Source organism: Tachysurus vachellii, chromosome 10 (assembly GCF_030014155.1).
Source record: "Tachysurus vachellii isolate PV-2020 chromosome 10, HZAU_Pvac_v1, whole genome shotgun sequence".
NCBI classification, from domain to species: Eukaryota; Metazoa; Chordata; class Actinopteri; order Siluriformes; family Bagridae; genus Tachysurus; species Tachysurus vachellii.
This window is the reverse complement of record NC_083469.1, coordinates 16,021,026-16,035,294: the sequence shown is the minus strand read 5'-3', so window position 1 is coordinate 16,035,294 and position 14,269 is coordinate 16,021,026. Positions and strand designations below refer to the sequence as shown.

The 14,269-nt window shown below is 38.8% G+C and overlaps 1 protein-coding gene across 2 annotated transcripts; it reads right to left on the bottom strand.

Annotated features, from left to right (window-relative positions):
* Window positions 1-7,913: 7,913 nt before the first annotated feature.
* On the bottom strand, window positions 7,914-14,229 carry znf365 (zinc finger protein 365). 2 transcript variants are annotated; one of them, XM_060880347.1, is made up of 5 exons: window positions 14,037-14,229; window positions 12,523-13,220; window positions 12,247-12,418; window positions 12,040-12,086; window positions 7,914-11,593 (listed from the first exon to the last, which is right to left on the bottom strand). In XM_060880347.1, exons 2-5 carry the CDS (start codon window positions 13,212-13,214, stop codon window positions 11,452-11,454), a joined length of 1,053 nt encoding a protein of 350 aa, XP_060736330.1. In that variant the 5' UTR covers window positions 13,215-13,220; window positions 14,037-14,229; the 3' UTR covers window positions 7,914-11,451. The 2 variants fall into 2 exon arrangements, with proteins under 2 accessions (XP_060736330.1, XP_060736329.1); XM_060880346.1 differs by having other exon boundaries at window positions 13,877-14,226.
* Between the last annotated feature and the right edge of the window lie 40 nt (window positions 14,230-14,269).

The following is a 14,269-nucleotide window of genomic DNA, read 5'->3' as shown; positions in this document are numbered from 1 at the left end:
TCTGGTTAAAATTTATCCAAAATCAATTCTTTATTTCTTTCTTATGACTATCGTTCTATCTATGACCATTTCTATCTATCTATCTATCTATCTATCTATCTATCTATCTATCTATCTATCTATCTATCTATCTATGACCATTTCTATCTATCTATGACAATTTATATATTAATTTATTTTTCACTTCATGAACTATTGTGAATTTCATTATGCATTCAAATTCAAGTTCATACTAGGGGTGGCCAGAGTTTATACAGGGGTGGCCGTGGGCCACCACTGGCCACCCCTTGGGGGCGCCCCTGATCATAAGATAAAAGGCTAACACTCTTACCTCATGCTATAGGCTACTAGTGAATGTTTAGGGTAACCTTGTAATAGGCAGCTGCATACAGTTTAACATCTCATTCTAAGCGTTTTTACATATACACTCAACCATCCACTTTATTAGGAACACAACTGCTCATTTATTCAGTTATTCAATCGAGTGGCAGCACAATGCAAAAAACGGACGTAATGGACAGAGTTCAACATTTACATTTACAGCATTTGGCAGACGCCCTAATCCAGAGCGACGTACAGAAGTGCTTAAGTCTCTATCATTGGATACATTAACTTTGGTTCACTAGGTTACATACTTAAGATACCATGAGTCTAAAACATTGTTCAAAGTTTTTATTTTTTTGTTTTTTATAAACATATATGCAACAGACAGGAAAGGAAGTGCTAGTTGAAGTGTTTCATGAATAAGTAGGTCTTCAACCGTTGTTTGAAAATAGCCAGTGACTCAGCTGTCCGGACCCCTAAGGGAAGTTCATTCCACCACCTTGATGCCAGAACAGAAAAGAGTCTTGTAGTATACTTGCCTCTTGCACTGATAGATGGTGGAAAAGGTTGAGCCGTGCTGGTAGATCTGAGGGTGCGGGGTGCAGTGCAAGGAGTGATGAGGGCTTTGAGGTAAGACAGAGCTGGTCAGTTTTTGGCTTTGTAGGCAAGCATTTGGATCATTTGCGGTGGATGAATTGCATTCATAGGTAGACCTGCCAGTAGTGCGTTGCAGTAGTCCAGTCTTGAAATGACAAGAGATTGAACAAGTACCTGAGGAGCCTGTGTTGACAAAAAAGGCCGAATCCTTCTAATGTTGTAGAGAAGGAACCGACATGAGCGTGTCACATGAGCATGTCTATGGTTACCCCAAGGTTGCGAGCTGTGGCTGAAGGGGAGATCAGATTGTTATGCAGGGATATTGCAAGATCATGACATAGAGATGAATCACCTGGGATGAACAGCAGTTCAGTTTTGCTAGGATTGAGCTTTAACTGATGAGCAGTCATCCATGATGATATTTCTGCCAGACATGCTGAGATCTGATCAGAAGCTGTGGCATCTGAGAGTGGGAAAGAGAAGATAAGTTGTGTATCATCAGCATAGCAGTGGTAAGAGAACCCATGTGAGGAAATAACTTCACCAACAGAGTGAGTTGGGATCTTGGAGGTTGTTCTGTGAGAGATAGACAGACAGTTGATTATAGACAATGCGTTCAAGATTTTTTAAAAGAAAGGAGAGAAGTGATACTGGTCTGTAGTTATTGATGTCTGATGGATCCAGAGCAGGTTTCTTTAGGATGGGAATAACCCATGATCTCTTGAAAGTAGTTGGTACCTGACCAGATGCTATGGTTCTACTGATGATAGTGGTAATGAAGGGCAGAAAGTCTTGAGGTCTGGAGCATAGTTGAAAGGACTGGATTCAATGGTAGTGTTGCAAGACTGGATTGTAAAATCTCTTCTGCTGCTACAGTTGAGAAATACAACAACGAAGGAGCAGGGGAATCCAGACTGTGTGATGTAAGTGCAGTTGGGGCAGAATGAAGGTCCTGCAGATTTCCTAAATCCTCTCATGGTAGAAAGAAGCAAAGTCTTCTGCAGTCAGGGAGTATGAAGCAGGTGGAGCCGGGGAGTTGAGTAGAGAAGAGATGATGATGTGGTGCTTCCGAGGGTCTTGTGCCGAAGCTTCGAGCTTTTCCTTGTAGAAGGCAGTCTTGGCAGAAGTCACATCTGAGGAGCACTTGGCCAGGAGTGTACGGAAAGAATCAAGATCTGCATCAAGTTGTGATTTCTTCCACTTTCTCTCGGACGATCTTAGCTCTCTTCGATTGTTGCGCAACACATTTGAAAGCCAAGGAGCAGAACAAGAAGTTTTCTTGTTCGGAGGTTGAAATCGCCAAGCACTGTCAGAGGGGTGCTATCGGAAGGGAAAGCACTAAGCAGTGTGTCCATTTCTTCCAGGAAGTCTCCTAGGGGACCAGGAGGGTGGTAGACAACAATGATAACAAGGTTGCTTGAAGAGGTAACTGAAATGGAATGGAATTCAAAAGAGGAGATGGTTAAATGAGACAAGAGGAGAGGTGTAAAACACCATCTCCTTGACAACAATAAACCTGTACCACCACCCCTGCCCGTTTCTCGTGGTGAGTGAGAGAAAGCATAGGCAGAGGATAAAGCACATCCTGACAGCCTGGTGGAGGAAGCTGTTTGAAAGACTTGTGAAGCGAGCCTGGAGGCTCCGGTACCTACTCCATGAATGCAACAGACTGAAGTAGTTGGGTGTGAGCTATCAGCAGCGATGCTGATGGCTCTGCTAGTGAGATGGGTATGGAAGATGTCCATAAGGAAGGGCAGAGAGACACAGATGATCTTGCTGGCTGCATTCACTATGCGTTGCAGAGTGCTTCGACAGAAGGCAGTCCAGCCTCTGTACCACACTGTGAGGCAGCTGCTGAGGATGCTCTTAATGGTGCCCTGGTAGAAGGAGCTTATGATTGTCATGTCAGCCATGGTTTCTGGTTTGCCCAAATAATGATGCTTTTCCTACAGTATGTGTGACATCATCAGTGCATTTTGAGGTGTAAGCCGTAACAGCCCCAGTATATTCCTCTATGTCTGTGTGGTTATTGTAAGTTGCTGCTTCCTTGAGGATGTCCCAGTCTGTTGTGTCGAAGCAATCTTTAAGGGCGGACTTCGCCCCCTCTGGCCTAACATGTACTTCCTTCTTGGTTGGTCTGGTGACTCTCACCTTCGGTCTGTACGCAAGTCTGAGCATGATGGGGATGTGGTCAGAGAGTCTAAGGTGGGGGAGGGGGGAGGCTTTGTATGCTCCTTTGCTGTTTGTGTATGCTACGTTCAGTGTATGCCCCTTGAGGGAAAATCTATGTGCTGAAGTTTTGGTAGAAAAGACTTTAAATCTGCGTGATTAAAGTTCCTAGCAATTCTATTCTCTTCTTAATAAAGTGGACAGTGTATGTCAGTTGTTTGATACAGTAGGAGTCCCATTACTACAGAAATGTCCAGCCCAACTATATCTCAAAAACACTCAAAATACCTGAAACTACAAAAAAAAAATAGACATTGGAAAAAGGGAGACAATTAATTTTTCTTCTCAGCCTTTGCACCGAAACAGGATCACAGTGGTGTACACACATTTATGTTGTACAGACATCCTCTCTATAATCTCCCTTTCCCCCTCTCCCTAAACTGTGTTATGTGTCATGTAATAGTTTTTGTTTGCATAACTTTATTAAATGGAATTTAAATTATTTGGACAATGACCTCAAAATATTTAAAATTGGCCCCAGTTGTCAAAAAAAATGACCCCTGTCATTAATTGTCCTGTCTCCTCCTTTCCTGAAAATGGTCACAGAGTGAGCACAGGGAAAAAGTGGCTTTCATTTAGCACTTCTTGCATGTCCAATTATTAACCATTAGGACTCAATAAAACCATCACTGCAATAATATCTCTTTGGCAATAAATTAGGTAGAGAGTAGCCTACATGACAAATTCACATCTAGAAAAGTGATCGAATCAATGGAAAAATGACTTAGTTTGCTCATATAGCAACATATTAAAAAAAATCATTGGTCATTCAAAAGTTGAAAAAGGTGATTAATATTTCAAGAATTTAAAATGCATGGAGTTGTGTTGTGATGCTAAGTGTATGAAGATAAAAAAAATTGTTGAACTGTTGATATAAATGATGGGGCTGTCACCTACCTGCCTCTATGCATGAGCCACAATTTGGGTGAAGGACTTTTCCTTGAACTACCAATCATAGGCATCGAAATGCTGTACATGGTTCTTGAAACAAAACCAATTCTGAAATATAATGTAAACAATTTCAAATAAAAACTTGTTTTGTAAAATAATTTGTATTAAATTACAAATAAATAATATAATACAGTATATTACTAATCTATACAGAGAAAATCAGATATATGATGAGCATAAAAGGATGATATCACTATTTTTTGCATGAACAGAAATTGTGTCATTTGCCATTTGGGCATGAATCACAGCCTGTAAGTGTTAAGCCAATCTTTCATATTTATAACAAGAGAGACATGTGGATAGCTTAGTCATTTCCGTTTATCTGGTTATTCTTGTATACTTTATTCCAGACCACTCTTATGTATTTACATGAACAAACACATACAGTGAAACCATAAAAAAGCTAAACCAACAGATTTTTCGAAATATAATAATATATAATCTGTGATTAATATAATAATGATTCTGTGAATCATTATTTAGTCATTTGAACACAATATCACTATATACATATTTATGCGTGTGCATGTGTGTGTGTTTGTGTATCCTATAAACTGTATTTTCTTCCAGAAAACTAAATGTGACCTAAATGTCATTTGTAAAACATTCACTGCCATGCAAGAAAACATCTGAAAAATGTCAATGTGAGAGGCCATGGTCCTGGTATGCATAATGTGATGCATGACGTTTGCCTGGACCTTAAAATTGTCTCCCTGAGCTCAGCTCTAGATCCCAAATGGAACAAAGAATCAGAGTGCAACACTGCACCACACCATTCTCTGATCATCAAGGGCCATGGAAATACACACACAGAGTGAAAGGGTATGAACCATTTACTCATTCCTTCCTCAGTAAACCAGTCATTCATTCAATGATAATTATAATATAATTCCTAATAGTTCTATTTTCCAGCTTTTCCTTGTTAGTTAAGCTTGGTTCTTCTAAACATTTGTTAATACAGTATGTATTCTGCCATCAAGCGCTTTATGTTTCTGGCTCAGAGTTTGCAAACTGAACAGAAATTTCTGAGACTGATGTAGAGCAAATTAAGGAGAAAGAAATAGATAATCAGTAATGCTACGAAATAGCTCTTGACTAGCCATTGAGTGCTATGCAGATCTATCACTTCAGTTTCAGACCAGTATGATACATGGATTGATCATCACAATGACTAGTAAATTTCCTGTACACACCCAGTTGTTATTCAATCCGCAATACTTTGTAAATAACAGTAAAGAACATACATGTACTAAGAGCATATAGATAATGGTATATATGTCAAAAAAATGAGGAGATACATTTTCCATAATCAAACAAATGTTCCTAATCAAACAAATGTAACCTATGTAACTCAATGATATACTCAAGCATATCAGACGCAATGATGCTGCCTTTATCTTCGTATTAAAGCTACACAATAGATTTGTGTTTTGCAATACAGTATTATTGTGAACACTTGAATATTTGTCACATTTTGAACTTCCTCCTTGTATGACTTTCTTCTTATTCACACCATAAAAATAACCACAATCATCATCAATGTCATAATCATATGTCATCTGCTAATCTGACTCAAATAGGATATATGTTATGACATCTTTAGGTTCCTGTATTACACACTGGTAAAGACACATACTGGCCATTTTATTAGGTGCACTGCTTTATAGCTACAGTACAATCATTGTTTTTAAACATATAAAACTATTTGAGTTGTAATGTACAGGTGAAAAACTCCTGATTGTAGCCCTTCTGCTGCTTTGCACAGGTTGTACTTTACCTGTCCGTCAGTGTTAAGTGACCACCACAGAACCACGACTGTCCAGATGTTATTCTCAGCACTGCCATAAGAGTGTATGCACATCTGCTGTGTAGAAGTTGTGGAGCAACCTTCCTGATGTCCTTAAACATTTTTTACAGAAAATTGCTCATGTACAGTTGAACCACTCATGGCTTTATATCTTTCCATGCACAATTTGTTCTCATCATCTAGCTCTTAATTGTTGTCACCTTCAAAACACAAGGCTATTGTTAGCTGTATGTATTTGGTTGGTGGATAAAATCTCAGCAATGCTGCAACATTTGATACTCATCACAATACCACACACACTACCATGTGAGTGTCAGTGCTTCACAGTGATGAATGATTCACCACCCAAATATAGGATAGGACAGATAGGATACTACACTTCTCCCCCTCACAATATCCAACAGCCCGGTGTCATCTGCGGAGGCCTTCAAGTTTCTGGGCACTACCATTTCCCAAGACCTAAAATGGGAGTGCAACATAAACTCTATCATCAAAAAGGCCCAGCAGAGGATGTACTTTCTACGTCAATTAAGGAAGTTTGGTCTGCCACAGGAGCTGTTGATGCTGTTCTACACTGCAGTCATTGAATCTGTCCTGTGCACATCCATCACTATCTGGTCTGGTGCAGCAACAAAACAGGACAGGAACAGACTGCAACACACAGTAAAAACAGCAGAAAAAATAATTGGCGCCCCCTTGCCCACTCTCCAGGACTTGTACGACACAAGAACCAGAAACCGGGCAGGAAAAATCACCACTGACCCATCACACCCTGGACACGACCTCTTTCAGCTCCTCCCTTCTGGCAGGCACTACAGAACTTTGCTTACTAAAACTGCCAGACACAGGAACAGTTTCTTTCCCCAGGCCCATTATCACCCTGATCAACAACTCTCCATAATTATATTCCCAACTTCATATCTATAAGTACTGCATTATCAGGACTGTCAGTCATCAAATCATCTGTATATATTACACACACTACTGCTGCTGTATTTTGTACAAAAAACATAATATTGCACAATATTGTTATTTGCACTCCCACAATTTATGTACATAACTGATCGTTCATATTCTATATTCATATTTAATACTCATTCTGTCTATATTGTATCTCATCGTCTGCATTGTCTTGTATAGCTTGTATAGTATAGTGGTTAGTGTTTATTTATGTCTGTTCTTTTGAGAGTCACAAACTGCTGGAACCAAATTCCTTGTGTGTGTCAACGCACTTGGCCAATAAATCTGATTCTGATTCTGATAGATGCAGGCTCATAGAATGTGCATAGTGACAAATAATCAGCAATTTTATCTTTGCTACTTAACATATATAATTGGTGTATTTTGTAAATTGGTCAGTAATTGACAAAAAACTGACGTGGAGATTTGTACATATAAGCCTTTAATTGATGATAAAAAGTAGCACAAACATGTCAAAGCAGAATTTCTCATCATCTGGTCAATAATGCCCTCTAGTGGAAATGTCTCCATGTTTCAGAAAAATCATGAACTCAAGGGAAAATGTTTTACTAGGTAATTTTTTCATGAATGAAACTTCAATCTAATTAAAAGGTAAAAATAGAAAAAAAATAACCACATAAATATTTAAATCCGATTGCAATGTTTAAGATACATTACTATCATGTGAACAGTAGTTTCAGGAATCTGCAATCAAACAGAATTCATTCAGATTGAGAAATATGTGTAAACATGTAAACATACCTAATGCTTATTGATGCAAGAACAGATTATAACTATGCATGAAACTGGCTGAATATTTTATTTGAAGGAACTTATATCTGAGAAAAGGTACTGGGATATGAAATCACAGCCTTCTGACCAGTAGCCCAAAGCCTTAATCAATAAAAAACAAAAACGTCAGCATTATATCTATAAAACCTTAGTATAACAAAACACAACTTCAGTTTCACACGAAAGAAAGAAGACAGTCTGATGAGTTGTATTGCTTGATATTCTGATTTTAATCATGTTTTAAAATAACAATAATAATCACATTTTTAGAACATCACACTGATCAAGAGCACAAATCTTGCAAGACTTCACAGTGTTGCATGTGTAATGATACCAAGGGTTCAAGAGAAAGGCACACACAGTGGCTATATAACCTAAGGAAACAAAGCTTAACATCTCTAACAGAAACAAACATGGCACATTCAAAATTAGTGAAAGTCAAAAGAGACTGATTTCTAACAATAATCCAGAAACATGAAACAAACAACTTAATCAGTTCCAACTTTTGATTGTCCTTCATAGCAAACTATTATTTTGTTTATAAATACTGTACATTGGATGATTGCACAATCTTTCTATCCATGGGCCTTACTACAAACACTGCATTCTCCTAAAAAAATAGTCTCACATATTGCACTGGTTACATTACACCTACGGCATGCTCACACAATATACAACGGGTGGACCTCGGGTTCTCTAAAAGCTATTGCAGGGTTTTTCCAGCTGTAGAGCAATCACAGAAAAGAGCTTCTAATCAGTGATTGACAGGAAAAACAAACAGGAGTGAGATACGAACAACTAAACAAGAGTCAGTATAGAGCTGTGGAATAATGCACAGCACTGGACAGCGAATGAACACCACTTTTTTCTTCAAACATATTTGAACATATAAATGCTAATATGTGTGACAATTTTCTGCTTTTTAACTTCTACACCAACAGTATCTGAGTCGGTGTTAACAATATTATTTATAGTGAAGAAAGAATTAAGAAATCTAATTCCATTCTGATTTCAGTCAGTGCTCGCATCAACAAACGAACGAACAAACATGCATGACACCAGTTATATTCAGCATTCTGCAATAGATAAGAGCCTGTAAATGAATCAACATTTTACACTGTGTGCACTGTAAGCATATTACGTATTAATAATAATTATGTAATGTTAAAGAAGCACCTTAAATTTAAAATGTAACCAGCCTGAAAAAATTAAGAAACTTCAACGTAATATTGCAAAATCACAGTAATTTTTTTTTTAAATACAAAAAAAGATATTCAAAATGTTATGAAGTGCAATTTTAAATGTTATGAAGTGCAAGTGTTAGGAACTGGGTAATCATAAGTTAACTATTTAAACGAATAACCAATCCTCACACCAAGGTTTGACAATCATTCATTTGTTCTGTAACTGCACTGGCACCTAAATTATATAACAAAGTAGAATTGTTGAAGTTAGATTTTGAATGAAAAAAAGTACTCAGTACGTAAAGAGATTTGATATTCAAGTGGAAAAGGATAAGATTATTGTGTACAACTTGTGTATAACTTGTGACCAAGATCTAACTTCTAAGATCTACGATTTTCTTTTTTTTTACAACAAAAACTTTCACAATAACTATGAAACAATATGCAAACTATTTAATACTTTGGAAAATACAATAAAGTGAGTGATAACGTTTGTTTTTTAAAGAACAAATTTTTCTTTTTTTTAACTCAACATGTAGGCTACTGTAGGCCAAACCTAATATTTGCTACATAAATGTATTAAAACAGAGCTTAAAATGAGCTACTTCTCAGGTTGCTGTCATTTCAGAGTTCAGAGTTCAGAGTGCAGTGTAAAATGTCTGACCCACTCACATTTCTGCTTATATGAAAAGCAAGCTGAGCTAATATTGACAAGAAGATATTTTTATTGTTATATATTGTTATGTGGAATTTTCCATGACCCTGGCTACTGTTGGGAGGCATTCGACACAGCACAGACGATTCTGGATATGATAATACTGGCTGTGACATGGGTATACAGCCCCAGGCAACGGCACCACTAAAATACTGATTAAATGTATTAATGTTTTCAGATAATATCAATATCTCAAACATTCACAGTGTGCAACAGCACCTTAAAATGAAGAAAACAAACACAACAAATTTAGCATTTGTTTTGCATTACCATTATCTTGTAGCGTGTGTCATCAACTAACATACATAAATTGAATAAATTCTTTGCATGATAGTTTTTAAGTGGGCCTTGCATAAGTATTCACCCCCTTTAAACTTTTCCCAACATAGTTTGCAAAATTATTTGTAAATAAAAACAAATGTTGATCTGAAACCCCTAAATTAGTTCAGGTGCAATCAGCTGTGTAAGTCTGCCCGTGCACAAGTAAAGCTTTATGCGATCTCAATATAAATACACCTCTTCATTTAAACGCTTGTTGAAAAACATGACTAAACCAACAGCACCATGAAGACCAAGGAACAATCAAAAAAAATTATTCCAAAATTTTAGCATCCCACAGAGCACATTAAACAAGTAGAACTCTATGCCAACATAGTCGACAGGGATGCCTCCATTGCCAATTAGACTAACAGGAAGAAAGCTATTAAAGAAAAACTATTTCATGCATCTTAGTATGTTCTTATGACCTTGACACTGTTTGGATCAATTCCAAAATCTAATCAATCCATCTGCTTACATACATGTACTCGTTCTTGAGATATTGTGAGAATGAGAATATTGGGCAGATAGTCAACCTGAAAACAAAGGTTTTAGTGAAAACTGTGACCCTGTCTATAGGTATTGGCCCACCAAAAGGTCAGTGAATGTGAAAGGGGTCAGAGATGTAACCAAGAGCCTAAGTGCAACTCTCAACATGATGCCACCATCACCATGGGACGGTGTTTTCAGGGTGATGAGCAGTGTTGGGTTTCCACCAAACATCAGAGCAGAGACTAGTGTTGGGGGGTCTTAGCTTAGCAGAGAGGTGGTTATGTTGTAAACCAAAATCTGATTGATATTTTACTACTAAATCTTTGTCTTGGAATTGATCGATTCTTGGTCTTCATCAGCTGCATATTTAGGTATTATTCTCTCTGTGGCCTTCAAGAACAGGTGTATTGATATTGGCACTTGTCCACAGGTGGAAGTCACTTTGCAAATAATATGGCAAACTCTATTCCCCCCACTTCAAAAATATGAGCAATTTAGTATAGATTCATGATATAAAATCCCAATTAAGTGCAGAGGGATACTTATGCACCGAACCGCAATACTGAATTAATTTGAGTAATGGTTAGATCTAAACAGACGTTCAATTCCAATAATATAGAATCAGTCTGCATTTCTTCAGAATGTAAACTACTGAATCAGGTAGTCATTATTTATTAGATTTAAAGGGCAGTCTTACCATGTGTCCACAACGTCAGCAGTATCCTAGAACCTTAGCAGCACTACAGAAGGAGTGTAAAGGCACTCCACAGGGCGAGTTTTCGGATGATCAGAACAGTAACATGCCGTCACTAGACACAGCTGAGTGTCTACAGGACCCTACAGGACCCTGAGCTAAACAATATTCCAATCAGGTAAGATTAAGAGCGCTACCAAGATGAACTGCCTTTCCACATTTCGCTGAAAAGGATCTCTCCATATGAGATCCATGTCAGATTTTTTTCAGGAATGTTATATGTTCATTAATGCTGATTTTCTTTATATATATTTGCTTAAAATACAATTTCAATGCACTACATTTGAAACATATACAGTACATTCAGTGAAAGGCTCAAGCCAAACACCTAAACCTCATAACTATCTGACCTCCTGCTCTGGACCCAGCCAGAACGACCCCGTCTCTCCCCAGATGCCCGGGATGCTCCCCATCCAGCCTGTTGCCCATGTGACATTTCCTCATCATGGACCAGTTGCTCTCCTGTAGACCTAGACGTGAAAAAATAATCAGAGCATGTAGGCTGCAGATCCTTGTAGTATTCACTATAAATAAAACACAGCTGAACATGCAGATACAACTTTATGACAACTAAACTCTTTGAACTATTTGAAATCAGGATATATCAAAAATGTGAAAAAACCTCAATGCATATACAGAAAATAAATAAATAAACCAAAGTAAATAAATAAGTAAATAAACCCTAGGAAAAAAAGTAAAGAAATACAGGAGTCCTCAAAACTCATTGTTTATACACTAAAGAAACATTACTACTAGCTTACAGGGATTCTTAATGAATAAGTAACACAGAAAAGAAAGACTGCTACAAGAAGATATTAAGAAAAGATGTCTCAATTTCTCAAAATCTATGTGAAGACTGAAAATTATGAGCTCAACATTAAAACTAAAAATAATTTCAAAAAAAATCCATGCATACCTGCTTTTAGTTATTCTTTGGGGACCTGCCTCAGCTAAAGGACCCACCTAGACAAACAACAAGATTGTAAGAGTTTTATATGTCATAGAATAGACAATTCATAATACTACTGTATATTTTGTAGCCAATATTGTTACTTTTAAAAATGTAGACATAGATTAAGTTGTGTAATCAGCCCCAAGCCTAACAGTGTGGCCTGCAACGTACCGTGTGGGCTGTGCAGTAGTGCTCATGGGGAGTATTCTGGTAATACTCCAGCAGCCTTTCAGCCAGGGCAATGCGTCGCAGGAGGCCCTCGATGAACCGCCGCAAACGAACTTTCCCGCACATCTCATGCTGCACTGCTGCTTCCAGAAATTTCTGAATAGCAAGCACTTCCCTACAACCAGTAACAGACTATTATTATGCCGAGGTGTTAAATAGTTTTACTAATCTGGCAATTTAAAAAAACAATTTTGTTGGAATTTTTTAGGTTGCACTCACTGCTCCCTCCGTTCCAGCTCATGCTCGGACAAGCTGAGCTGTTGGCGCAGAGTGGCGATAACCATGACAGCGGCGTTCACCTGTCTGCTAAGAGCTTGCTCCCTCTCCAGCACTTCCTGCCGCTCCTGGGCCAGGTGGTGCGAGTGTGCACGCTCACATAGAAGTGCTGTGTCGGTGTGGGCCAGTTCTGAGCTGAGCCGCAGCAGCCGTCTCTCCATGCTGCTACTGGCCGTCCTCATCATGCCCTCCAGCCTCTGCCCCACCGAGGGCACTGGAGCAGAGAAGAGCTTGGTGCCAATGGACAACTCCCCACCAGCGGCACTTTTCTTTGGGGAAGCAGGCTGTTCTGGGCACGTGTCTTCTGTCTGGTCATGTGGAAGGGGATCAGAGCTGAATGGGAACTGGTGCGAACGCGTGTCAGTGCCCGCGTCCTTTGTTGTCTGTGCCTCAGCAGTGGCTATTTTGCTGTCAGAGCGTAAGTACCCCCTGCTGGCAGGAAGGCTGAGGTTGTGCCTTGGATCGTATGTGTGGTTGTAGTCGAGGTGGGCCCGTAACGCAGCCAGGCTGTGGAAGCGCTCGTGCTCTCCGCATCGGGGGCATCTGTACGGGGGTGGAGATGGAGCACCTGCACCACAAGCCTGGCCATTTTCCACAAATAAGGTTGTGTTGCGTGTGTACAACTTTTGCTGCATGTCAACCTGCCAGTAAAACATCACAATTTCTTAGAACCAAGTCAGAATTCGATAACCCCACAAATTATTGCAAAGTTTTACTTAATGTTCTTATTTGATCTGCAAAACTAGTCACCTTTGACTTAGTCCTATTAAACAATGTGATATCCATCAGGCTGGATAACTGAAACCTTTCGGTTACCTTGTAACCAGATTCCTATAAGTTGCAATATTCCTATGTATAAGCCTATACTCCACAATCCCACAGTCTAATGCATGCTCTTATTAAAATATCCATTCACATCATCAAACAAATCCCCTTGTTTTGGGCCCAGTTCACAGGTAGAAGAACCAAACTCTATTGCATGCATTATACACTGACTTGCTAAATACAATATCATGCTTTGTATGCTTTAACATATTTCAGTCTGTATTGTCTTGGTCATTACATCATACACAACCACAATATTTCGTATTACGTCAAGCACAATTCAGATTCAGAGCTTTTTCTACAAATGCATGTGTTTCATCTTTCCCTATTGTAACACCAGAAGAGCTCTTAAGGCGTGTGCACTTTCACAATTACAGTGAGCTCCTGAAAGAGCAGCACAAAGTCGGACCAAGTCATGCAGTCAGTCATCTACATAGTGTTATATCATCTACCCCATGACTCACGTGCATACCTTCTGAAGCACCTTTTCAGATGATGATCTGTTGGACCTGTAGCTGACTGGCTGTGATGCTTGTTTTTATTCAGCTAGCCTGCTGTGATAAAGGTGTCACAGACATCACTCCTGAAATCCTGATCTTCGATAACGATCCGAACACAAATACGACACTAACCTCCTTTCCCCGATACAGTGAAATTGTCCAGTCTCTGGGTCAGCTACAGTGATTTGATCAGCCTTGCTTAGAAGAAGTCATTAGCATTCAGAGTGCGACAGGCAATCGGGTCGATCCATTCTGGAACAGACGGGAGAGCCTAACAAAAAAGCACTGGAATTACAACCGTTTCTGTGCTACGGTGTACACACAAAATAATAACACATGTTAGCTAAAAAAGTATAAGATGTCAG